General features: G+C 46.6%; 1 protein-coding gene across 2 annotated transcripts in view; it reads right to left on the reverse strand.

Moving 5' to 3' along the window:
- The window catches only part of LPIN1 (lipin 1), a 127,677-nt gene that overhangs the window by 36,233 nt on the left and 66,104 nt on the right, over nt 1–25,340 (reverse strand). For both annotated transcript variants that reach the window (XR_008200115.1, XM_052648074.1), the window contains exons 3-8: nt 13,302–13,502; nt 12,283–12,378; nt 9,146–9,453; nt 6,207–6,332; nt 3,988–4,092; nt 294–423 (exon numbers count right to left, since the gene is read on the reverse strand). Coding sequence is in view for 1 of the 2 variants with exons in the window: in XM_052648074.1 (XP_052504034.1) it covers nt 294–423; nt 3,988–4,092; nt 6,207–6,332; nt 9,146–9,453; nt 12,283–12,378; nt 13,302–13,502 (966 nt within the window). In the remaining variant the exon portion in view is untranslated. The remainder of the gene's footprint in view (nt 1–293; nt 424–3,987; nt 4,093–6,206; nt 6,333–9,145; nt 9,454–12,282; nt 12,379–13,301; nt 13,503–25,340) is intronic.

Consider the following 25,340-nt stretch of genomic DNA (forward strand, 5'->3'; position numbering starts at 1 on the left):
AAGAGCTGTCTCTTTATCACAGAAATGCTTTCAGTCTTCACTTACTCACTCATTTATTTATTCACATCACAAAGATTTACTGGGGATATAAGAGGTGGTATCATCTTCTAAGGGTGTTACAGTATTTACAGATACCCAGCTTGAAATACCATAATATAGTTTGAGATTCTTATAACAAATTGGAATATGAAATAAAATTTCTTGAAAGAAAAGATTGTGACCATTTCATGTCTTCAGAAACTACCTTTGATGGATGGCAGAAATGAGGAAGGAAAAAAAAAAAAAACACCTACCTTTGTGGCTTGGGGCAGTTCTCCCCAGAGCCAGAGCATTTCTAGATTATTCTTCTGAATTGTCCTATCCGCAGATTTGCTGACCAGTTCTGAATCACTTTTAGGTGTTGAGGGTCGGGAAACTGAAGGACTTAAGGAAACACAAATGGAAGATTAAAGTGGGAAGAGAAACTTTGGAAATGTTTTTGTGCCCAGCATTCTATGGTTCAGAGAACCTAGAAAATGGCCCCAACACACCACTGCCTTGTGACCACAGCTTTGTGACTATCCCCTCTGTGGCCACCAGGAGTAGACAGAACACGCACCCGGGAGAAGGCACTCCCCATTTGAGTAACCTTGTCCCAGCCTGCTGCCAAATTCCAAGTAAAGATGAGAAGTAGCATTTAAAAGGGGGGAATGGAGAAAAAGAGATGAAATGGAAAAGGGAAGAAAAACATTTGCTGCCATCTTTGCAGGCCTCTCTCTGACCTCAAGGCTCCTGGCAAGCCCAATTTTCAAACCAAACTCCTCAACTCTCACGCAGCTGCAAATAGGTCCGGGCCATCTCGGACATGCACCCATCACATCCTATATTGAAGATATTTATACATCTGCACCGGCTTTGAAAACAAGAAAGTGGATCATGTGTCAACTTTACCACAAATGCTGGATGCCGCCAGTAACTCACTAACATGCAGGACTCTTTGAGCTGAGATTCTGCAAAATATTTTATCTTCAAGAAATACTTCCCAGATTCCTATTTGCTAAAACTCTTCCTACAACAACACAGCACGAAGCTTAATTCTCAAACGAGCTTTTAAGTGGTTGTGACTTGCATTCAGGTCTCCACGTTTTCTATATTTTTCTCTCCTGAGACCCGAGCTGTCTTACTTCTCTCCAACCACAGAAACCATCGATTTAGGTACAAAATTCTGGGAGCCTTCTAAACAACATATGGATGAGAAAAAAAGACCCACTTGAATATTTGAGTCTTTGATCTCCTATACCCTTTCCTTTCAGACAACAGTTTTAATGACATGAGAAAGCAAGCCCTGCAATTCTCCTTTTCCACCTTCTCTCACACCTCACATGGGCTCTCTCAAGCACCTCACATCATGTGCTTGGTCTCACGTATCTGCTTGAGTCAGACATCAGCTCTGAGGGGACAGAACTTGCCTGTCGGGACAAGGTGACCTCGTAGATGAACCACAGCTTGTCTCAGACAGATGGGGACCCTTAATGGCTAAACTGACGCTGGCTGTCTTTAGTCCAGCCTTTCAGACAAATAGATTCAATGCTCCTCTGCATCATTTCACACTTAAGTAGACATGGGCTGGTCCCTCCTCCCTTGGCATCCGCACCCTCCATCCATGGAAAGGCATGTGGCAGCCTTCAGGCTTGATGTGGCCAGTCTGCCACATTGAGGCAGGAGGAGCCTGAGATCGCATACTGTGGTGTGTAACCAAGGGGACACCTCTACACACATACATACACACACACACACACACAGTATGCCCTTCAGAAAGCTGACCCTGAGAAGGAACTCTGGGCCCTCCAGACATCTGAGAGAGAAAGTGTGTATCACCTCCTTGCTCTTGCTTCCTCCAGTTTCCTAATTCTGCTTTTCTCCTGAAGGTCAAGGCTCTTCTGGCACCGAGGTGTCCAAAATTACATGTTTAGGACCATGAAATGTGCAAAGGGAGCGTTGCGGCCTCCAGCAAGGGGCCCTTGTGCCGACAGTTCTGACCTGGATGATTCTCCAGAGGCATCAAGGGGGAAACCCATCGTAACGGGCTTCCTGCCCTCATCAGCGCAGCACCCAAACCTCAAACTGTTTGCTTAAAAGGAACATCTTTTTTTATTTTGCTATAACAATTCTCTGGAACAGTATCCACCGCACTAAAGTAAAGCCCTCTAGACTGAGCCTGCTCTGGAGCCAAGTGTCAGCAAACTTCCTCTACAAGAGGCCAGACAGCAAGTACTCCAGGCTCTGGGGGTGTTGTGGTCTTTGCGGCAACAACTTGAGCCTGCCCTTGTGGTGGAAATGCAGCCACAAACAGTATGTGGACAAATTGGCTGTGCCCCATAAAACTTTACAGAAACAGAGGGTGGGCCAGACTGGGGCCACAGGCTATAGTTTATGGATCCCTGCTCTAGGAGAATGTAAACACTGAACACAGGTCTCCATCACCCTGCCCAAATCCAGAATCCTTAACATCTGATCCTGTGATGAAAGCTACAAGCCATCGAGATGCTGAGGTGGGCAAATTCAGATTCACAAAGGACCGAGCCCTGTGTGATCCATACGCTGGGCGCACAGCCCCTCAGTCACGTGCCCCCAGCCACACCAGCCCCACAGAAGGATGCTACACCCAAATACACACGCACCATCTGTGCTGAGTGTTGAGGGAATTCAGACAGATGGGACATAAACGAGGGAAAAGACTCCTGACACTTGAGTGTGACTGATGAGAAAGAGGATTCCAAAATTGCCCATTATCAAATATGAGACTTTCAAGATCAAAGGTTGTTCAAAAAAGTAAGCTTCAAGGTCACACTGACCGATCTGTATCAATAATGTATTTACTAGCCATAATCGCTATTGGCATTTTTTGCTGAAATCCCATTTAGGCACATCAGTTATATAACTGCTCACAACTTAGCTGACCTCATTTTAAAATGGCCTTTGTTCTGCACCCATAACCTGGGAGGGAAGTATTAAATATATCCCAAGACTTGGTTCTTCAAAAAGAAAAACAGTTTCCCAGGCAGAAGTTAATCACAGCTTCACTGCTCAAGTTTTTTACAAAGGAGGCAGGTCAAAGTGTGGGCAATTCCACGGGATGGAGGCAGGAACCTACGGCTTCTGCATCAAATGAAAACTCGTCTAGGATTCTGAACCTTCTGGTCCATCCTACACTAACCTAGGATTCTGAACCTTCTGGTCCATCCTATGCTAACCTAGGCATTCTGAACCTTCTGGTCCATCCTATGCTGCTCTCCAAAATTCTATTCTACAAATACTGTGGACACATCTGATCATATTACTCAGAAAGTCTATAAGCTCTTTACTGAGTTACAATAACTCTCCTTATGCTTAAATGATGGGACTTCCCTAGTGGCTCAGATGGTTAAAAAAAAAAAATCTGCCTGAAATGAAGGAGACCTGGGTTCAATCCCTGGATTGGGAAGATCCCCTCAAGAAGGGATGGCAACCCACTGCAGTATTCTTGCCTGGAGAGCTACAGTCCATGGGGTCACAGCTGGACACAACTGGGTGACTAAATGGGCAGGCAGACATGCTTAAGTGATACCTGAAAAAAGTTTTGTAAACTTATCTGTTGAACAACCCCAGACACAAAGATCATATTCCCAATTTTCAATTCCTTATTCTATTTTTCAAAGCACATCACAAAATTAGAAAGGACTCTATGCTTAACCCTAATTTCCAGAGTCAAACTTAGTACTTTTAAAAAATATAACCATCTACAAGTGCTTAAAATGAAAGGAAAAGAAATAATCTATATGTATTTGCTTCATAAGTAATTTGGTTAGTGGATAAATAAATTGGTAAGGATTAGATCAAAATTTTCACTTCCAAGAATCTATACAGATTCTCCACATAAGTAATTTGGTTAATGGCAAAACTTACTTATTTATAAGAGTTAAAGTTTTTATTATAAAGACATCCACAGCGGGAAAATAACCCCTCTACCTTTCCGAAGCGTGGAAGTGGGAAGACTGTGGAGGGCAAGAGCTAGAAAGACCGCCCTCAGCCGCAACCGCCAGATGAGGGGGGGGCCTCCTGCAATCTACCAGGCTACAGCATACCACGTGATCCACATTAAAAGAAAGAGAAATCAGAGGTCAATTCAATGAAATAAAATTTCTTATCAGTTATTTGACTACTCTCACAATAACAAATGTAAGAAGGTGAAGGTACTTGGGCAGCTGACAATGGCAGAGGACCACATGTTGAAATCACAGAGAAATCAACACAATCTTAACCATGAAAACAGAAAACCGCCAAGACGCCCGTTTCACTTTGTTTCATCCGCAGGCCCATAATGAATTGCTTTTCTTGGGTCAGAGTTCAGTGTCTAATCAAATGACATACTCCAAAATGTTTGGTAATCTGGGCTGGCAATTGTCTCTTAAAAGAAAATACATAAACCCAAGTATAGATATGTGTCTATTTATTCTAATTTGTAATTTCATTTAACCGTGGTCAGATCACCTCACCTGACATGGTTATTATTCTGGACTCATAGAGCAAAACAGAGGAGACAGAGAAACGTATTCAGGATTGTGTTTAAAGGATTTGCTTTAAATGCTTAAAATTAATGTAGAATGTTTGAACAGAGTTTTCTACCTATTAGTGACTTCTAAATATTCCACATAATTTCTTCCTAAAGTACTATGTACTTATGTACTTCCCTCCTTAGGATTATAACTCCACAGACCGTGGGAGAGAATATATGAGGTTCTAGAACCTGTATAGGTTCTATACCTATACAGTCCAGTAAGACAGCCACAGGTTGCGTGGGGCTATGAGCATTTGATGTGTGACTGGTCCAAACTGAGAGGGTCTGTACATGTTGAGATACACAACTTCAAAGGCTTGTGAAAATGAGAATGTGAAACAGTTCCACAGTGTTTTACCAAACGACGACTTGAAAAAAAAAATCTGATTACTTGAAAATAATTTTTAATAAATACATCATAAATCATCAAAATTCATTTTATCAGTTTCTTTTCACTTTTTAAGGGTGGTTACTAGAAAATTTTAAATTACATATGTATCTAGCATTATGTTTCTACCGGACAGGGCTGGCCTGAGGACGGACAGACCCCTGGGAGGGGACTCCACAGGCCTCCAGTCCCACCCTGGCTGATGTCCACTCACGATCATGTGATGCGTCTGTTTCTCTCCAACCTCAACTTCGACGCACAGCGATGAGCATGTAGTCTCATTAATGAGATCACTCCAGTCAAACTGGAACTGGGAGACGTGTATACTTCAGGGGGGAAGCCCTGAAGCATGTTCCAGGACGTGGGGGCTCTGACACCAGAAGCAACCCTGACACGTTAGGAGCACATGTAACCCGAGCAGGTCACTGTCACCTAGACCAGTGCCGTCCATCTCTTCTGCATTCTCGCCAGACCCCTGAGACCTTTCCTTTCCTAAGAGCCCTCCCTCCACCATAAAACTGCAATGCCCTGAATATACTCCACATCTGCTTATGTTACTATGCCCCTTTGGAGGTCACATGGCTATTGTAATATCTAAGATTTTTTTTGCCACCCAAGAATCAATTTTTGTCCCAACGGGGGTGATAATCATCCCCACATGCTTCAGATCTGTCCCCTACCCAGTCCTTCTGGAAACTGCTCAGAAGGGCTCACATGTCCTCACAGGCTTCACAGCCTGAAATGTTTTAGAGTCTTCTCTGCACACTGAGCAGCTGTGGTTCTTCAACCTCGTCCTGGAAGTCTATGGCCCCTGAGAGTCCATTTCAGGGAAACCAAAATCACTGAGGGCAGCGGGGGAAGACAGCATCATTCTCACAGCCCCAGATGACCTCAGGGCCCCTGATGGAGCTGCCCTGCTCCTAAAATCTCACTTTAGGGATCAGTATCCAAAAAAAGGCTGTCACTGTTTTCTCCCCCTGACAATAAGCTTTATGTAACTTAACATGTGGTTTCCCTTTCATATCTGCGGTTTGATTTTGCTACTAGATAGAAGTTTATGATCTGCCCATGTTCCGTGTTTAATCCTGATCTATACCTTCTAGCATAAGCTGAATTTGGGGGAGTTCTAATTCTATTCATTTTCTTACGTAGATTTCACTGTGAAACATGCCTCCTGTGACTGACTCGGAATCCTCTGGACCAGGACAGGGAAACACACATGGACACACACCAGACACTCACCTGGCACTGGGTGACCACTCTCTGTCGGAATTAGGGTAAGAGGCTGACTGAGGGTAAGTCATGACAGGGGAATGGCTCTCCTTAGGGACATCTTCTTGGAATGGAGGTATATCATCAGGAAGAGTTCTGGAAAAAGAGAAACAAAAAACAAAAACCATCAAAGTCAAAGAGGTTTTACTGATAGATACATAATAAAGGCAAGTTTCCATTTCTCCTTATCTCTAATGCTTTGTAGATCAACATGATCTCCTGGTATAACCCCAGGCATATTCTGGGCAGTAGAAATGAAAAAAGTTACTCAGAGAAATGTTTCGTGTGTTCACGCTTTGGCTGAATTATAACCGGAAAATGATTAAGTTTAAGAACTTGGACTTAGACAGGGGCCTGACGACCACACTGCTTGTTATCGTTAGTTACACTATGTGTGCGTGCGCGCTCAGTCCTTCAGTCGTGTCCAGCTCTTTGCGACCCCATGGACTGCAGCCCTCCAGTCTCTTCTATCCATAGGATTCTCCAGACAAGAATACTGGAGTGGGTTGCCATTTCCTCCTCCAGAGGATCTTCCCGACCCAGGGATCAAACTCGCATCTTCTGCATTGCCAGGAGGATTCTTTACCACTGTCCACCAGGGAAGCCCAGTTACACCGTAGGTCCTACAGATTTATCTTTCACACTTCATCTCGCAAAAGCCTGAGAGGTGGATGGCACCCGAAACTGGTCCCAGAGGTTACAAAACTCTCTCCATGCACGACTGAGCTACCAAATCCCTGAATGGCCAAACGGAGACAATGTTTTGTCCAGCACAATAAATAAATGGTGCAACCAATCGTGTCTTATACTTGCAAAATGGCTGCAAATCTGCCTCCTTTCGGGCACAGCATGCTTTAATAAGAAATACAACTCACTATTTTACCCATGCAGAGGCCACCTGTCTGTTTTTGATGTGACCTCAAACATCTGACACTAAACTCTGCAACTAAAAGCCATGCAGGGCAGGTGACTGTAATAAGCCTGACCACCCTCCCATAAAGAAGACTGAGAGCCAAAGAAGCGATGCTTTCGAACTGCAGTGCTGGAAAAGACTCTTCAGAGGCCCTTGGACAGCAAGGAGATCAAACCAGTCAATCCTAAGGGAAATCAGTCCTGAATATTCATTGGAAGAACTGATGTGGAACCTGAAGCTCCACCTGATGCAAAGAGCTGACTCACTGGAAAAGACCTTGATGCTGGGAAAGACTGAAGGCAGGAGGAGAAGGGGACAACAGAGGATGAGATGGTTGGATGGCATCACTGACTAAACGGACATGAGTTAGAGCAAACTCTGGGAGATAGTGAAGGACTGGGAAGCCTGGCATACTGTAGTCCACAGGGTCGCAAAGAGTCGGAGACAACTGAGCTACTCAACAACAACTACCATCCACTTCTGAGCCCACAGCAGAGCAGAGGCCACAGTCAGGTAAAGCAACATTGCCCACAGGCCTTTACGTGTTAGCTAGAAAAACAAAAATTCTAAATAACAAAGCGGGAGGTGAATTCTGTGTTTCTTCTTCCTCCTTTTGTTTTTTAACTGAAGTACAGTTAATTTACAATGTTGGGTCAGGTGCACATGTACACTAAAGTGATTCGGTTATCCATACTTCACCCTTCTTCTGTGTTAACAAGACACAGAAACAGTCATCATAAATTACACTGAATTGCATAAAAATCTGAATGAGTTTGGCTTTTAAAACTGGCACTGTTCACCAAAATAGTAATTCACAGAAATAGAATTTCACCACACTATTAAAAGCAAAGAAAAATAAAACACGTGTCCAACTCAACTTTGGGCCTCATGAAAACTGAAAAGGAAAAGTCTGCTTGTGGGTAAACTGATCATGTTCTAGATTCATTTATGGCCCTCAGTCTATCACAGGTCAGCCCCCGGCTATCTATTGGTCCAACTGCCGGGCTCATAGTTGGTGCTCAAGTGAGAATAAGGAGGTTCTGAAACAAGAGTTATGTGAATGAAGTGTTCACTTCCTGAGCTCCCGTTTCTTGGTTCTGATCTGGAAGGCTGGAGTTATCACCAAGGCTATTATCAATCCTGTCTCGGTTACAACGTCCATCCCATCTTCATGTGACTCTAGAATCGGGCCTGCAGGATTCCAAAATTCAGTCTTTAATGCATTAACAGAAAAATAAGAAATTCTGTGTGTGTGTGTTGGTGGGGGAAACATTTATAAAAATCTTTCTACTGTAAACCCACTCTTGGGCCAATATAAGAGAAGAAAACCATGATTCAAAATGATACCTGCCCCCCAGTGTTCACAGCAGCACTATTTACAACAGCTACGACACCGAAGCAATCTAAAGGTTCATCGACAGATGAACGGATAAAGAAGATGTGGAACCTATATATAGTGGGATAGTACTCAGACTTAAAAGATAATAAAATAATGCCATTTGCAGCAACAGAGATGGACCTAGAGACTGTCATACTAAGCCAAACTGAGAAAAACAAGTACCATATGATATCACTTAACCTGTGGTATCATATTAAAAGAGAAATATCATTTAAATGTGATATCATTTAAAAGAGAAAAAGATACAAATGAACTTATCTGTAAAACAGAAATAGAAGCACAGACATAGAAAACAAACTTATGGTTACCAAAGGGGAAAGCAGGGGAGAGAACTTTGGAATTAACATTTACACGCTATGTGCAACATAGGTAGCTCACAAGGACCTACTACATGGCACAGTGAACTCTACTCAATATTTTATCATAACATAATGGAAAAGAATCTGAAAAGGAATATATACACATCTAAGTGAATCATTTTGCTGTACATCTGAAACTAACATAACACCATGAATCAGGTATACATCAATTTAAAAAAACAGGACCATCCGAAACACTGAATTCATCTAGTGCGCCCCTTCTGTCCCCGACACTTACCTACTGCTGTCCAGTGGCTCGGCCTCCTCGTCTGAGCTCATCTCTATGGGGAACATGTCTTCATCCTCGGACGTGTTCATGTTCTCGTCCCTTTTCAGGCTGTCTAGCTGCGACTTCCTCCTCCTCTTCCTGCGCTTCTTCACTAAAGAGCCACTCGACGGGGTCTCACTGGGAGGGGAGACCTGGGCTGACGTGTTGGCGTCCAGGCCTCTTATCCGATCTGCGGAGTTCCTCTTCAGCTGGGACTCCATCCTCGAGGCTCCTTCCGACAGGATCGGGGAGGTGGCCAGGTGCATGGGGATCACCTCCTGAAGGGCAGCAAACATGTCCAAGAAGGAACCAGGTTAGCTGGAGGCGGGTGGTTAAGGGTTGGAACGGTGCTGACAACCCGCCAGCATTAATTCAGGGGTCCAAGCACAGATGGAGGGGTGCAATGAGGAGTGCAGGGCAACCAAATGCAGGATTTGATAGATGGCCATAAAGTCAACTTGTCACTAAATGCCATTTTGTACTGAATCCTGCGTTTTCATGATTATAGGAAAGCGAAGTAATTTTCAGTCATTTCAGACTACCAAAATTCAACATGGTCTGAAATTTCCAGGGAAAAGAGGAAAAAATCGGCTTGGAGTTATTATAATACCCTAGGAGCTGAACTCAATTTTGTACTCCAGTGTGTGTGTGTAAAAGAGAACGTGTATGTGTATTTTTAATACACACTGAATTAAGATGATGATAATAATTTTTAAAGAAAGTTTTTCTGGTGTAGCCAAATACCAAATAAAATTAAGAGGCTTAGAGAACATCAAATCATGTACTACATGTATAAAATCCACACCTGGAAGGTGAGGCTGAGGCTGGGAAGGGTGGGTAATAGGTCACATCTCCGGGGAGACTGAAAGAAAGCAAAGCCTGGGACGGTTTTGTCCTGAGATTGAAACTGTGGATATTCATTTTAAAGCCTGAAGCTACTCAGAGCCATTCCTTGATAGCCAGGCTATCTTCCCATAAAGGAACCAGTTCAAGAGGATTTTATTGAGGAATCACTACATCAGATCCCTTCAAAGCGACTTTCTCAGTGAATGAAAGAGTGAAAAGAAATGGTTTATCTTAGAAGAGAACATGTGCTAAACCTTCATGACTTGGAATTTGGCAAAGGATTCTTAGATATGACGACAAAATCATGAGCCACAAGGAAAACGCAGATAAAACGGACTTCATCAAAACTGAAAAGTTTCGTGTTTCAAAGGGCAACATCAAGAAAGTGAAAAGACAGCTCACACCACGGAAGAAAATCTTTACAAATCATCTCTCTTATAAATCATATAAGTCCCTTAACAAATCATAAGAGGGACTTATTTCTGAGCTATATACTGAACTGTTATAGCTCAAATGATAAGACAAATAACCCAATAAAAAAAATGATCAAAGGATCTGAACAGACACTTCTCCAAAGAATACATACACAAGGTCAATAAGCATGGGAAGAAGTGCTTAACATCATGGCAATAGGGAAATGCAAATCCACACCACAATGAGATACTACTTCACGCCCACTGGGATGGCTAGAATCACAAGGCCAGACAGAAAGTAACGGTGAGGCTACAGAGAGATTGGAACCCTCGTGCACTGCTGCTGGGAACAGAAACTGGCGAAGCGGCTTTGGACAACAGCTTGGCAGCTCCTCAGTGTGAAACTCAGTGTTGCTGGAGAAGACTCTTGAGGGTCCCCTGGATAGCAAAGAGATCAAACCAGTCAATTTTAAAGGAAATCAACCCTAAATACTCTTGGGAAGGGCTGATGCTGAAGCCGAAGCTCCAATACTTTGGCCACCTGATGCAAAGAGCTAACTCATTGGAAAGGACCCTGATGCTGGGGGAGATTGAAGGCAGGAGGAGAAGAGGGCGACAGAGGACCAGATGGTTGGATGGCATCATCGATTCAATCGATATGAACTTGGGCAAAATCCAGGAGATGGTGAGGGACAGGGAAGCCTGGCGTGCTGCAGTCCATGGGGTCACAAAGAGTTGCACTCGACTTGGCAACTGCACAACAAAAATAAATGACTCAGCAATTCCACTCCCAGGTACAAACTCCCCAAAGTGAAAACATATGCCTATATGAAAACCTGTACACAGCATTATTCACAGCAGCCAAAAGGTAGAAACCAACCCAAGTGTCCACCAACACATGACAAGAGACTAAACGTGGTCTATAGATACAGTGGAGTATTACTCAGCCAAATAAAGGAATGGAGTACGGACACAGACACAATATGGGTGACTCGTGAAAATATTATGGTACATGAAAGAAGCCAGGAGCAAAAGATCACAAACCATGAGATTCTATTCCGATGAAAGCTCAGATTAGGGAGGTCTATAGAGACAGAAAGTAGATTAGTGGTTGCTAAGGGCTCAGGATAGTGGGGAGATTGGGGTTTAGGGAGAGGGGAGGGGATAGCCTGTCTCTGAGGTGATGAAGAAGCTCTAAAATTGACTGTGTGATCAGTGCAGGTATCTGTGAAAATACAACTGCACACGTGAGATGGATAAATCACACGGTATAAAAATTCTATCTTAATAAAGCTGTTAAACAGTTTTTAATAATAAAAAATTAATGTGATCTGGTCACTCAGCCATTCGAGACTTGACACACAAGTATAATTTGTACGCTTTGGATGATGGCTTCAGGCCAGCATCCTTCAGCTCCTCTGTCTCCCTGGAAAATGGAGGAGGCGGGGACCGACGTGTCTTGTGTGGACACACCACACACCCACCCTGCGGCTCGATCCCTTGGTACAGGGAAAAGCCACTTTCCTCCTCCACCCTCACCCACACAGCAGGCACCTGCACTTCTCCTGCATCTCCCAGAGAAGCGTCCCACAAAGCTCAAAACTAGAAAGTAAGCATCACCACCCAGCTTCCCAGGTGGCTCAGCAGTAAAGAATCCCCCTGCCAAGGCAGGAGACTTGGGTTCGATCCCTGGGTTGGAAGATCCTCTGGAGGAGGAAACGGCCACCCACTCCAGTATTCTTGCTGGAGAAGCCCCACGGACAGAGGAGCCTGGCGGGTCCATGGGGTCACAAAGCGTTAGACACGACTGAATGAGCATGCATGCCAGCATCACCCAGCTGTCCTTACCTGATCGTTATCAGTCTCTTGAACAAAAAATGCTTCTCCATTATCTCCCAGTTTCATGTGCAAATCCACAGATTCCCCGTTGATTTCTATGTCAACCTGAAGGAAAAACATACTTCACCACGACAGGAAACGTCACAGGGAATGCCCAGGTCTCTACACACTTCAGTTACATACATTCCCAAATATCTCACAGTCCCTAATCTCAACAGGTCAATCTGGTCCATCGAGAAACAGAGCCTAGGGGACCTCTCTGGTGCTCCAGCGGCTAAGACTCCACGCTTCCAATGCAGGGGCCATGGGTTAACATACATTCCCAAATATCTCACAGTCCCTAATCTCAACAAGTCAATCTGGTCCATCGAGAAACGGAGTCTAGGGGACCTCTCTGGTGCTCCAGTGGCTAAGACTCCACGCTTCCAATGCAGAGGCCATGGGTTCGATCCCTGGTCAGGAAACTAAGATCCCATATGTCACATCATAGCCAAAAAGAAACAGAGTCTGCTCCCCCCCTCCATCCTGGATCCCTGCAGGCTTGTGGCGCCAGTGAGTTGAGCACAATAGCAGCGACTATTGAAGCTAGTTCGCCTGGCCCCCTCTCTTGCAAGCGGCTCACCCTTGTAGCCAGCCACCACGGTAAAATGAAGCCCAGGCCACGTGGAGAGGACAGAGGCATTCTGGACGACAGCCTCAGCTCAGAGTCCAGCTGAGGACCACCCACCCAGTGAGCCAGAGCATCCGCGGAGGAGTCCAGCCTCCAACCCCGAGTCTTCAGCTGAGGCCCCAGGCAGCAAAGAGCAGAAACTAGCCAGCCTCCTGCATGCCAGACGCCTCCCCCCTAGAGCTTAATAAATAGTTGCTTTATGCCACTATAAATCTTGGAGAAATTGACACAGTCACAGTTAACGAGAACAGTTGTTAATTGCCAATTTAGGGACCAGCCTTCCCGAAGGAGAGCTAACTGTCAGGGTCCTCGAGGAGCTCCGAATACATAACGCTGCCCCTGCCCTCAGGCCACTCACCACCTTCTCCCGGGAGCGCAGGACCCCCATCTTCCCGAAGCGCACGTGGAAGGGGGAACACTGCAGGCTCCCATTGGGCTGGCGGACCACAATGATGTCAATGCATCCCGACAGGGTGGCGGGGTTCAGCCCCTTGTAGAGCTCCTTCACAGTGACGAACACCTGGCCCGCCAGCTGCCCGACGTAGTTCATGGTCTGAGCCTGGGCGACAGAGACACAAGCGAGACACACAGGCAATTAATTCAGCTCCAGAGGCGGCTCAGATGGTAAAGGGTCTGCCTGCAATGCAGGAGATCCAGGTTCCACCCCTAGGTCAGGAAGGTCCCCTAGGGAAGGAAGTGACAGCCCACTCCCGTATCCTTGCCTGGAGAATCCCATGGATAGGGAAGCCTGGTGGGCTACTGTCGATGGGGTCACAGAGAATCAGACACAACTGAGCGACTGACATTTTGCCTAGAGCCAGTCAGGATGAACATGTGCGCACCGCATGCCCGACTTCACACCCTGCTCAGGGCATTTTGCTCTACCGGAATGGGACTCCCACGCCTCACTCAGCTACCCCCACCCCAAACCCCAGCCACCCAGCAAGGCTTAGTCTCAGTCGTCCCTGGGCCGCTCCTCTCCGAGTCCACGGTACCTGTGACACCGTCCTTACGTTTCTTGCTCTAACTCATGTGCAGGTTTTACAAACCAAATCTCCAGACTCTTGAGAAGAGAGATGGTACGTGAAATCTTTCATATTCCCCACCACATCAAAAAGAGTGAAGTGAAAGTCACTCAGTCGTGTCTGACTCTTTGTGAGCCCATGGACTGTATGGATTCTCTAGGCCAGAATACTGGAGTGGGTAGTCTTTCCCTTCTCCAGGGGATCTTCTCAACCCTGGGATCGAACCCAGGTCTCCCACATCGCAAGTGGATTCTTTACCAGCTGAGCCACCAGGGAAGCCCAAAAGAGTAGGTATTTAATAATATTACTAGAGACAAATGACTTTTTTTCCTTGAGAAGGAAAAAAAAATGACTTTTATTTTGGACAATTTCCACCCTGGGCCTTGCCTGCCTGCCCCATGCTCTCACATTTCTGAGAGTTATCTGTGCCGGGCTTCAGGTTGTCTGCACAGCTGACCCACTGGAGCCCCCTGAGCAAACATCCAGGGCCGCTACTCTGCAAGGGGCCTAGTGCTGGGAAGACAGATTCAAAAGACACAGGCCCCCGCCCCCAAGAAGGACTTGGGCTCGAGAAGGAGAATGCACATCCGTGAGGCTTCTTTTAAGGAGACACTGAGGGAATTCACTTTGCCAACAAAGGTCCATCTAGTCAAAGCTATGGCTTTTCCAGTCGTCACGTATGGATCTGAGAGTTGTACTATAAAGAAAGCCAAGCACCGAAGAATTGATGTTTTTGAACTGTGGTGTTGGAGAAGACTCTTGAGAGTCCCTTGGACTGTAAGGAGATCCAAGCAGTCCATCCTAAAGGAGATTAGTCCTGAATATTCACTGATGCAAAGAGCTGACTCCTTTGACAAGACCCTGATGCTGGGAAAGATTGAAGGTGGGAGGAGAAGGGGATGAGAGAGGATGAGATGGTTGGATGGCATCACCCACTCAACGCACATGAGTTTGAGTAAACTCCGGGAGTTGGCAATAGACACAGAGGCCTGGCGTGCTGCAGTCTATGGCGTGGCAAAGAGTCAGACATGACTGAGCAACTCAGCTGAACTGAACTGAGGGAATTCTGTCCAGGGGAGGAGAAGAACCATCGCAGAGGAGCTGGCAGTTAGCAGGTGGGGAGGAGGGCAGGGATGCTCACTGGCAGAGGGAGGCGGACAGGACACTGCACGTGGAGAGATGTGTGCCTGCAGCGGGAACACACAATGGGGGAGCAGAGCTGACACCTGCCAGGAGACGGGCCAGCACGTGGTAGCAATGGGAAGCCACTGGGGACTCGAGAACACAAAATGATGACTTCATCCATGACTTAGAAAGCATTGCGGTTACAAAAAGGTAGAGAAGGCTGGCAGGAAAAGACCCTGAAGGCAGGCAGGCCAATCTGCAGCTGCTGATGATCACACAGACAAGAAAGGACGCCAGCCTGAAGGGCGGCAGTGAGGGGAAAAACAAGGCAAACGTTGGGGGCCAGAGCAACAGGAGCCCCCACGGCGCTGGGCCCTGGTCCTCTCCTCACAGCTGGGGCTCCACCGGCCACCCCAGTGTGACCCGCATCCGCCCAGCTGCCCGAACAGCCTCACCCGGCCTCCAGATGCCAGTCACCCACCCTGATGGGACTCAGACGCTCAGACGGGCCCAGCCACCCCTGGGGGTGTGGCTCACGGTCTTGTCCCTGCCGAGTCCTGCCTCCTCCGGCTCCAGCAGCACCTCCACTTCAGGGCGGAGTCCACAGAGTTCTGTCCCCTCCGCTCTGTATACTTTGGTGGACTCGTGAGGCCACGTGGTTTCAAATATCATCTGAGCACCGAGAGGTCACACAACGTGACTTCCAACTGACGGGTCCCCAGCCCTCGGCCGGTTTCCCTGCCCTCAAGCAGGTTAGATTCCTCAGCAGATCTAACCAGGAGCTCATGGGACTGACCACACTGACCACCACCCAGGAGCCCTACGATGACTCCAGCAGCCGCCACGGCACGTGTGTGCCCACCTGGCCCTGGCAAACCTCCATTTACACAGCTTGTAACTGTGAACTTTCTTGCTCTGATGTGTGTCCATTTCGCCATGTGGTTTTCATGTCACTCAGTGAAGCCAGCTTCTCCTTGAGGCCAAGGATCAAGCCTGGTCCTTTCAATTACCAAAAAAAAAAGAGAAGAAACTCCCTTCTATGAGCCTCTCATCTCAACCCCTACAACATAAGCAGAAGTGATTGCGACTTTCCCTGCTCCCAAAACAGGAAACTGAAGCACTAAAGTGATCAGTCAACTGCCCTGCATGCAAACAAGAACTGCTGATTTGATTCTAACAGAACAAGCCAGAGACTGAAGCAGTGAGCAAAACCCTCAAAGAAAAGAGCATGAGAAAGTCCTCTGGCTCATGGTACAACTTTAAATGACGTTCTCTGGATTAATACACTTCCTCCCTCAGATGCAGAAGTAAGCCGACCTTCAGTAAACACATTCAGATGCACAGACCTGCCTCCCAGCTGCACAGCCTCCACCATTCACTAAGGCCCAGGTACCTTAATTCATAAAGTCACACGCATTCTAAGTTGGCTTAATGGTACAGGTTAACCAACTCCATGCACAAGGGGAGGCAGGACATTTCCTGAGCCATAGAGAAAAGGACTATTTATAACTCTGACACTTTCTCTAGGGAGTCATTTTATAAAAGGAAAGCATCACCACAATGGTCAACCTGGATTTTAACATACTGGGCTCATGAGACAGCAGTGCCTGCAGTATAACAACCTTTTTTTACAATTTCTGTCATGTGTGTGCGTGCATGCTAAGTCACTTCAGTTGTGTTCAACCCTATGGGCTGGAGTCCGCCAGGCTCCTCTCTCCAGGCAAGAATTCTCCGGAGTGGGTTACCATGCCCTCCTCCAGGGGATCATCCCAACCCAGGGATCGAACCCGCATCTCCTACATTGTCAGGCAGGTTCCTTACCGCTGGCGCCACCTGGGAAGCCCCTTCTGTCATATTCTCGTAACTCTCACAATAACCCTGCAGGTATAAGGCCTTTCAGGTAGGAAAACTGAAGGACAAGCAAATGTGCAATGCAGCAAATGCCCAAGGTCACCGACCTGGAATCTGACCTTGGCTTTGGTTATGTTGAGCCCCTCTCCCATCCCCCATGGCTTCCTCCAACTTCACCACCCTCACATATGGGCTCTGCCCACCCCTGAATGACAGTGACCCCTGAATAACCGCTCCCCAGCACCGCAGTCCTGAACCCAGGCCAACGTCACTGCTCCGCTGGCAGGGCTCCTGAGAAGGCCTCAGGACCTGCTGATAGGCATTTTTTATTCATAAGAAAGAGAAAGCTCATAACTGGATGGCATTACCAGCTCTGTGTCCTAGCCTCTCATCTGTCAAATGAGCATACCGGCCCGGGTGACCTGCAAGGTCCAGGTCCAGCCCCAGTCATCCAAAGATAAAGGCTGCACTCTTCAATCCGTAGCAACTGGAAGGGCATCTTTCATAATTTAAATGAAATGTTGATCTGTACTCTTGTTCTCGAGAACGAAGCATCCTTCCCCGCCCACCAATGAGTAAATTCAAGGTAAATGGGCAGAGACCGAGAATTCTGAAGCTGGCGGGATCCTGACTGAGCTCGGGTCCCAACATCCTCGTTTTAAAGAAATAAGCCCAGAGGTGGGACATGGCTCAGGCGAGCTCCACAACCAAGACAGAGGCAGACATCAATTCCTCGATTTCCAGCCCTGGGATTTCCCCTGTAGCGGGCCATGGGTGGGCTGATGTGTTTTTTTTACCACAAATAATCAGAAGTTGCTCTGAGATCTTTAGCTACCCTCTCTATTGAATAACTTATTTGCAAATCTGAAAATATCTCCATTCCGAAGCAGAAAATCTGTTCTATAATCCTTAACAAATGACTGAGCCAGGGCCCCACCTGCCAACACGCTCCTAGGAACTGTCAGTGTCTACGCACTAGGCCAGCTGGAACCAAGCATTGAAAATTTTTTAAAAAGGAGAGCACTCACTACCACCTCATAGCTATTTGTGATTTCAGAGACACGGCAGTGAGCAGTATCTTGAAGTGAGATCTTAGTTCCCTGCCCGGAATCGAACCTGGGTGGTCTGGATGAAAACCAAGAATCTCAGCCACTAGACCAGAAAGAGACAGTGGCTGGAACAAAGCTTGCCTTGGCTCTTGTCCCTACTGATAAACGCACTTCTCAAGAAGGTGAAAACTGTAAAAACAGGTATAAAGTTTATTATCAGAGACACAGCACCAGTGGGAGAGCTCACAGAGAAATGGTTTAGTTAAGACAGAAGCAAGGCAGAGATGCACACCAGAGAGAAAGGGTGTGGGTGGCCCCTGTAACGAGGAGTAAAGAGGCAGATAAGTCGTTTACATAGGGCAGTTCTTCTGGGTCTTTACCTTCCTTTGGCCAGTTATCTGGTTTCTTTTTCCTCACCTGACCTACCATAGGACCCTCTCCAACACCCATGCACTACTTTTTTCAAGAATTCCAACCCAAAGGCCTATGGGGGCCGGGGAGAGGGTTCTTGGCATCACATATTATGGGGTGGTGCCCCCTCCTTTTGACCCCAAGAAGTCTTTCTGAGCATGTGCAGTGTTCTCCCTTGCCCCAAGGATGGGAAATAACTTCTTTATTTTTTAATTTATTTTTTAATTGAAGGATAATTGCTTTAATAAATGACTTCTTGATCCTTTACTCAAATGGAGTTTAGCCCTTCTCTGTTCCTGCCATGACTGTTATCTTAAGGTGTCCTCAGGAGACAAAGCCTGGCTCTTTATACCGTTTCTGTTATTTCTATCTCCAAGTGCAAATAGGAGGCTGGTCGTAAATATCTAACCTGGAGCCCACCTATCTCCTGTCTTAGGAAATGCAAACAGGCTAGTTCTAAGTGTCTTGCCTGAAGTCCATCTTTTCTCACCCCAGAGAAATGTAAACAGGAGGCCAGTTGTAAATGCCTTGCCGGAGGCCCATCTATCTCTTGCCTCATTAGGATGACTACTGCCTAAAAAACAGGAAAAAACATGCACTGGTGAGGATGTAAAGAATATGGAACCTACATACACTATCAGAGGGTAAAGGGTACAGCTATAGAACACAGCATGGTGATTCCTCAGAAAAATTTAAAATAGACCTACCCTCAGTTCAGTTCAGTTGCTCAGTCATGTCCAACTCTTTGCGACCCCATGGACTGCAGCACGCCAGGCTTCCCTGTCCATCACCAACTCTCAGAACTTGCTCAAACTCATGTCCATCAAGTAGGTGATGCCATCCAACCATCTCATCCTCTGTCGTCCCCACAGCCAGTTCCTCCCATCAGGAAGCTTCCACAAGCCTCTTATCCTTACCCATCAGAGGGCAGACAAAATGGACACCACAATCACAGAAAACTAATCACCTGGATCACAGCCTTGCCCAACTCAATGAAACGATGAGCCATGCCTCATGTAAGGCCACCCAAAACGGAAAGGTCATGGTGGAGAGTTCTGACGCAACGTGGTCCACTGGAGAAGGGAATGGCAAACCACTTCAGTATTCTTGCCTTGAAAACCCCATGAACAGACCTACCCTATGACCCAGCAATTCCACTTCTGAGTACACAGCCAAGAGAATGGAAAGCAAGGTCTCAAAGAGATGTATCTGTGTTTATAGCAACATTATTCTCAACAGCCAAAAGGTAAAAACAATCCAACTGGCCATCGATGGATGAACGGATAAACAAAATGCAGTATGATATACACAATGGAACATTATTCAGTCTCCAAAAGGAATGAAATTCTGACACATGCTACAGCTTGGCTGAACCTTGAGGGCATTATGCTAAGTGACATACACCAGGCACCAAAGGACAAATACTGTGTGATTCTGCTCGTACAAGGTATCCGGAGCAGATAAAGCCACAGAAGCAGAAGGCAGAATGGTGATTACCAGGGGTGGGGGCAGGGTGAAGGAAGTTCGTGTTTCATGGGGACAGCGCTTCAGGTGCGCAAGGTGAGAAGAGCTCTGGAGCTGGACAGTGACCGTCTACTGTGTGAATGCACAGCCACGTACGTGTACTTGTATTGAGTCTATTGAGCTGTTCACTTAAAATTGGTTAAAAGACTGGATTTTATGTCGTGTATTTTACCAATTTTTTTTTTTTTTTTTAACTTACAACACAGATAAAAAGTTTCTTGGAGGGACTTCCCAGGCAGTCCAGTGGTTAAGACTTCACCTTTCAAAGCAGAGGGTGTGGGTTTGATCCCTAGTTGGGGAGCTAAGACCCCATATGCCAAAAAACACAAGACATAAAACAGGAGCAATATTATGATAAATTCAATAAAGACTGTAAAAATATTTTTTAAAAATTAAAAGTTTCTTTGAGTGACAGACTGGGTCCAGGAGACCAAGGGGAGAAAGTAGACCCAGGTCACCTCCAGCATCTGCTTGACCAAGAAGCACAGGCTGGCTGGAAGCAGCCACGCTCTCCTTGACCTTCTGCTCCTCCAAGGTCTCCTCCTAAACACATGCTGGTGAGTGAAAGTGAAAGTCACTCTGTCGTGTCCGACTCTTTGCAACCCCATGGACTACATATTCCATGGAATTCTCCAGGCCAGTATACTGGAGTGGGTAGCTGTTCCCTTCTCCAGGGGATCTTCCCAACGCAGGGATCGAACCCAGGTCTCCCACATTGCAGGCGGATTCTTTACCAGCTGAGCCACAAGGGAAGCCCAAGGACACTGGAATGGGTAGGCTATCCTTTCCCCAGCAGATCTTGCCAACCCAGGAATTGAACCGGGGTCTCCTGCATTGCAGGCAGATGCTATACCAACTGAGCTGGTGAGTAGGTACCGAATATAGGAGCCAACCGGCTAGGCACCGCTTTTCAAGTTTCACTTCTGTCAGCTCCATCAGAAGTCAAAGCCTCAAGGAAGAAGCTGATTTGCTGGTGAAGAAGCCAGGCCAGCCAGAGTCCCCTGCCGACCCCCGTTCACCTCCCTCCAGCCGTGGTGTCCTCTGAGACAGGACAGGAGAAGGCCAGGAGCGAGTGTGTGCCCTCAAGAAGAAATTCCCTTCGGAACCTCAAGAAGCAGCCAGAGATAAGCAGAACCTATACACAAAACAAAGGCTGAAATTTCCAGCTGAACAGCTCTGAGAACCCTGCTCTCCACTCATCCCACTCCAAGTCACTTTTTGATCTCTCGATTTTAATCTTTGGATCTGGCAGGAGCTACCTGCTCCACCTGACAAGCCTTCACTTACCGCTCAAAATGGGATTCCTTTAACCCTCATACAAAGGGTTTTCGAGGAAAGCTGAGCCAGACCTCAAAAAAACAGAAAGATACCCCTCCTGCCAAACTCAGGTTCTCTATGCTGTGCTTAACTCTGAGGTTAACAAACTGGTAAATATATTTTTCTCAACGTGACAACTTCCAGGTTGACCTCCTGGAACACAACTAACTTTCTAAGATTATTCCACGCCACTGGAATACTGTCTTTCTGAATACTCTTCCATAAGTTAGAAACCGCGGCAGTGCTTGTGTTAGACCCCAATAGATAACACACATGGAACACAATAACCCGAAAGTGTATTCCCACAAGGGGTTCCATCTGCAACGTAATCAACAGAGCATCTTCAGCCTGAAAAACATCAATTACTAAAACTAATATGGGCCTCTGAATTATTTCAGGCCAACCTCCTTACTCGAAATTCAGGAATCAGGTCCATTCATTTATTATGCAAATATATAAAAGTGATTTTAATTAATTCCCCTTCTAGTTCTCTCAATGAGACTATTATCAAAGGTACATTATCTACAAGGTAAGTTTCTCCATTTTCATCTTGTGGGCGTGCCCAAAGACATGTGATGTTATGACAGGCAACATCCAATCTGGAGATACTCTGCCCCAGGAAGGATAGTGGGTCAAGACTCGGGGCTAAGAAACCTCACCTTAGCATAGGTCCAAGACAGTGCAGAGCTGTCTCAGTGGACACTACCCTCAGAATCACCATTTTTGTTAAACCTTCCTCACCTCGACACTTCTTTCTTTAAGCTCTTTAAGCTCCATAAGAGTTCTACTCCACAAGAGTCACTCCTTAATCCATGTCCCATTGCCTCTTCTGTGTCTTCGCCTGCGTGTCAGGCTACCTCATCCATCTCCACACCCACATTAACTCATTGTTCTGTGAACTGAACCTCCCTCCGGGCTCTCCTGGTCAGCTGATCCCCTCTCCTCCTATCCCGAGCAGCGGCTTGATAAAACACAGGTTGTCACTTGTCTAGGTTGTCATTTGTCCAGCTGGAGAGACCTGATAAACCTGGGCCAGCATTTGTCCAGCGGCTTGAGAGACCCCATTCACCAAGCTGTCTGCCCTCCTTGAGGACAGGGACGGGCCTGCTCATCTCGGGGCACCCAGCCCCTCACATGGCACTGGGCCCATCCCAGGGACCCAGGAAATGCTGCGGCCACACATGACCACGTTTGAATTACTTCCCAGACTGCTGTCGCCTCCATTCTTCAGCATTTGCTGGGAGCCTCATCTCTTCTATTTGTCCGTTAAGCGAAGTACCTCTGAAATGACCTGATTGAATTTAATCTATACAGTGACTTTCTTCCAACAAGTGAAACTGCTTCATTGGTTGGGGACACTTTTGCATTGGTTTAGTGGAAATAGAGGAGGTACCATCTAAGCTGCCTGCATCCTATTTTAGAACACTGAAACAGATGCACGGCTCAGAGTGAAGGACCAGAGCACAGAAGGACGCCTGTATCCTCCTGGTACCCATCACGGCAGAAGAGGACGGGAGCGGTGGCAGGTAGGAGGGTGCGGAACTGTGCCAGAGGCGGGGGGCTCCGCTTACCAGGGCCCAGCCGACCTCGGGGCGGTCATGGCCACATGGGTGGGCACGATATCCTAGTGCTTTCCTGAGGAATGAGGAGGCAGCTCATCACACAAAGAGAAATGAGGAAACATCTGAGACGCAAATGATAGAGAAGTACTGAAAACAAATCCCTCCCTACACTCGCGTTCCAGCAAAGGCTAACCTGAGGACCATCTTGGAAAGGATGTCCACAGCGAAACAGAATTTCAGGCTCTCTGAGAAAACAAATTCTGCAGCGTGTATGAGGTTAACTTTCTGTCCGACAGCTCAGTCTCCCTGAGACTGAACCTAGTTTTTCCGAGAGGCTCTGCTGGGAGCTGCAAAATGTAGCCAGGAAGTGCAACCTTCTTACCTGACACAACCACCAGGAACTCCAAGGGTAATAAGCGGAGGTGAGAACACAAAATGATGCTTGTTGAGAAAGGTTTACGTGAACTTGGAAAACCATGACGGGTGCCTGCTGTCTTTGGGGAGCAAGTGAAATAAAAGTCACTCAGTCGTATCTGACTCTTTGCGACCCCATGGACTACACATTCCATGGAATTCTCCAGGCCAGAATACTGGAGTGGGTAGCCTTCTCCAGGGGATCTTCCCAACCCAGGGATCAAACCCAGGTCTCCCACATTGTAAGCAGATTCTTTACCAGCTGAGCCACAGGGGAAGCTTTGGGGAGCAAGGAATACTCCAAAGCCCTCAGCACCCATCCCATCTGGTAGACAAGCCCTTAGCAAACCACTACTGGCTAATGTCACTTCTTCCCGAATCCCAGGCAAAAGGCCACACAAGCTTCCACTCAACATCTGTACAGCACTTCACAACATACAGAACTCCTTTGCCTAGGTGGACTAATCTGATGAAGATCTAAGCATACTCAGAACTAACATCACTATCCCATTTCCAACAAGGAACTGGGGCACCGGGTTTGTGTGGCATTCTGGGTAGCTCAACTGGTAAGCCACAGTGAGGATAGGGGCCCAGGTGGAAGCCCTAGTCTTCCCTGTCCTGCTGAGCACAGCGCTGCCTTCCCATCCCACTGGACAGAACTGGTATGAATGAGTGACACAGCTAACGTGCATGCTCAGCTGTGTCTGACTCTTTGCCACCCTTTGGACGATAGCCCACCAGGTTCCTCTGTCCATGGGATTTTTCAGGCAAGAATACTGGAGTGGGCTGCCACTTCCTCCTCCAGGGAATCTTCCTGACCCAGAGATCAAACCTGCGTCTCCTGTGTTGGCAGGCAGATTCTTCACCCACTAAGCTACCAGGAAAGCCCAATAAATGTGTGAGGCCCAGTTACAGAAAAATCAGTTTTGCTTTAGCAAAACAGATGGCAATCGTCTAGTTCTAAAAGCCAGATAACAACATTCAGCACATGTTCACAGGGCATCCCAGTACTACCCAGGTGACCAGAGATTGTAAAGAAAGTTGGAATTACAGACAGGCCATTCCAGAGCCAGGATGGAAAGCACAATCTGTAAGACCAAGCTTCTAAGAGAACTGACTCATTCTGGGGGATGGGGCGGGGAGCTCACCATTAATGGGGGCATGCAAAGAGTTTAAACCATGATCTGATGAAGAGTCTGTAAAGGGAATTCAAGAATGGGGTTATGAGTTCATGATTCTATGACTTGGTCATAACAACTTTATGAAATCAAGTTTTTATCTCCAGCAAGAAACCAGGAGTTTAGAGTTGCTTTTTTATTCTTGTAGGGATTGTTTGGAGGGTAAGGAGAGCGGTTGTACAGGGGAGAGGGATTTGTTTTGGAATTATTTTGTCCCATCACAAAAAACACCAGATGTGCACACACCACCGCAAAGTAGCTTAGCAGGTATGGGTATGGGCGGAGCAGTACTAAAATTCAAAAAGTAGAAGAAATTAAGAAAATGGGAATTGTCCTCTCCCAGGAACACAAAACTAATGAAGACAATGCCCCAAACAACATTCACTGCAAACACAGTTTAGATAACAGGCTCATTACGCATTTCTTGCAGCACACAGGCCACAGAAGATAAGGATTAGTCTTAAAAAAAACAGAAACTGCACAAAATTAGGGGTGTGAACAACAACAAAAAAATGTTGCCTTCCATTTCAGTAAACAAACAACACTGCCTGCCACGCGGGTGAATAATAAACATTGCCCCCAATCAAGCCATCAGCCACTGCAGCAGCCCAGCGGTGCACCCTGAGAAGAACTCAGGATACAGAAAAACAATACCCCTGTAGGCAATTAAGATGCATATCAAGGGAATCACTTCAAGGGGCCAGACTCCTGCACCTACCTTCCTGTACACAGATGAGCACTGAAATCATTAACTTGACATGGCTATTTTTTGTGTGATTAGCAGTGATCCTTCATATTCAACTACATTTTTTTCCCAGCAAAAACTTCCTATATATCCTGGATCCTCCCTCTCCTCTCTAGAACACCTAGATTATAGTCCTCAGGTGAAAGTGAAAGTTACTCTTTCCAACCCCATGGACTATGCAGTCCATGGAATTCTC

This window comes from Budorcas taxicolor, chromosome 11 (genome assembly GCF_023091745.1).
Source record: "Budorcas taxicolor isolate Tak-1 chromosome 11, Takin1.1, whole genome shotgun sequence".
Lineage (NCBI taxonomy): Eukaryota > Metazoa > Chordata > Mammalia > Artiodactyla > Bovidae > Budorcas > Budorcas taxicolor.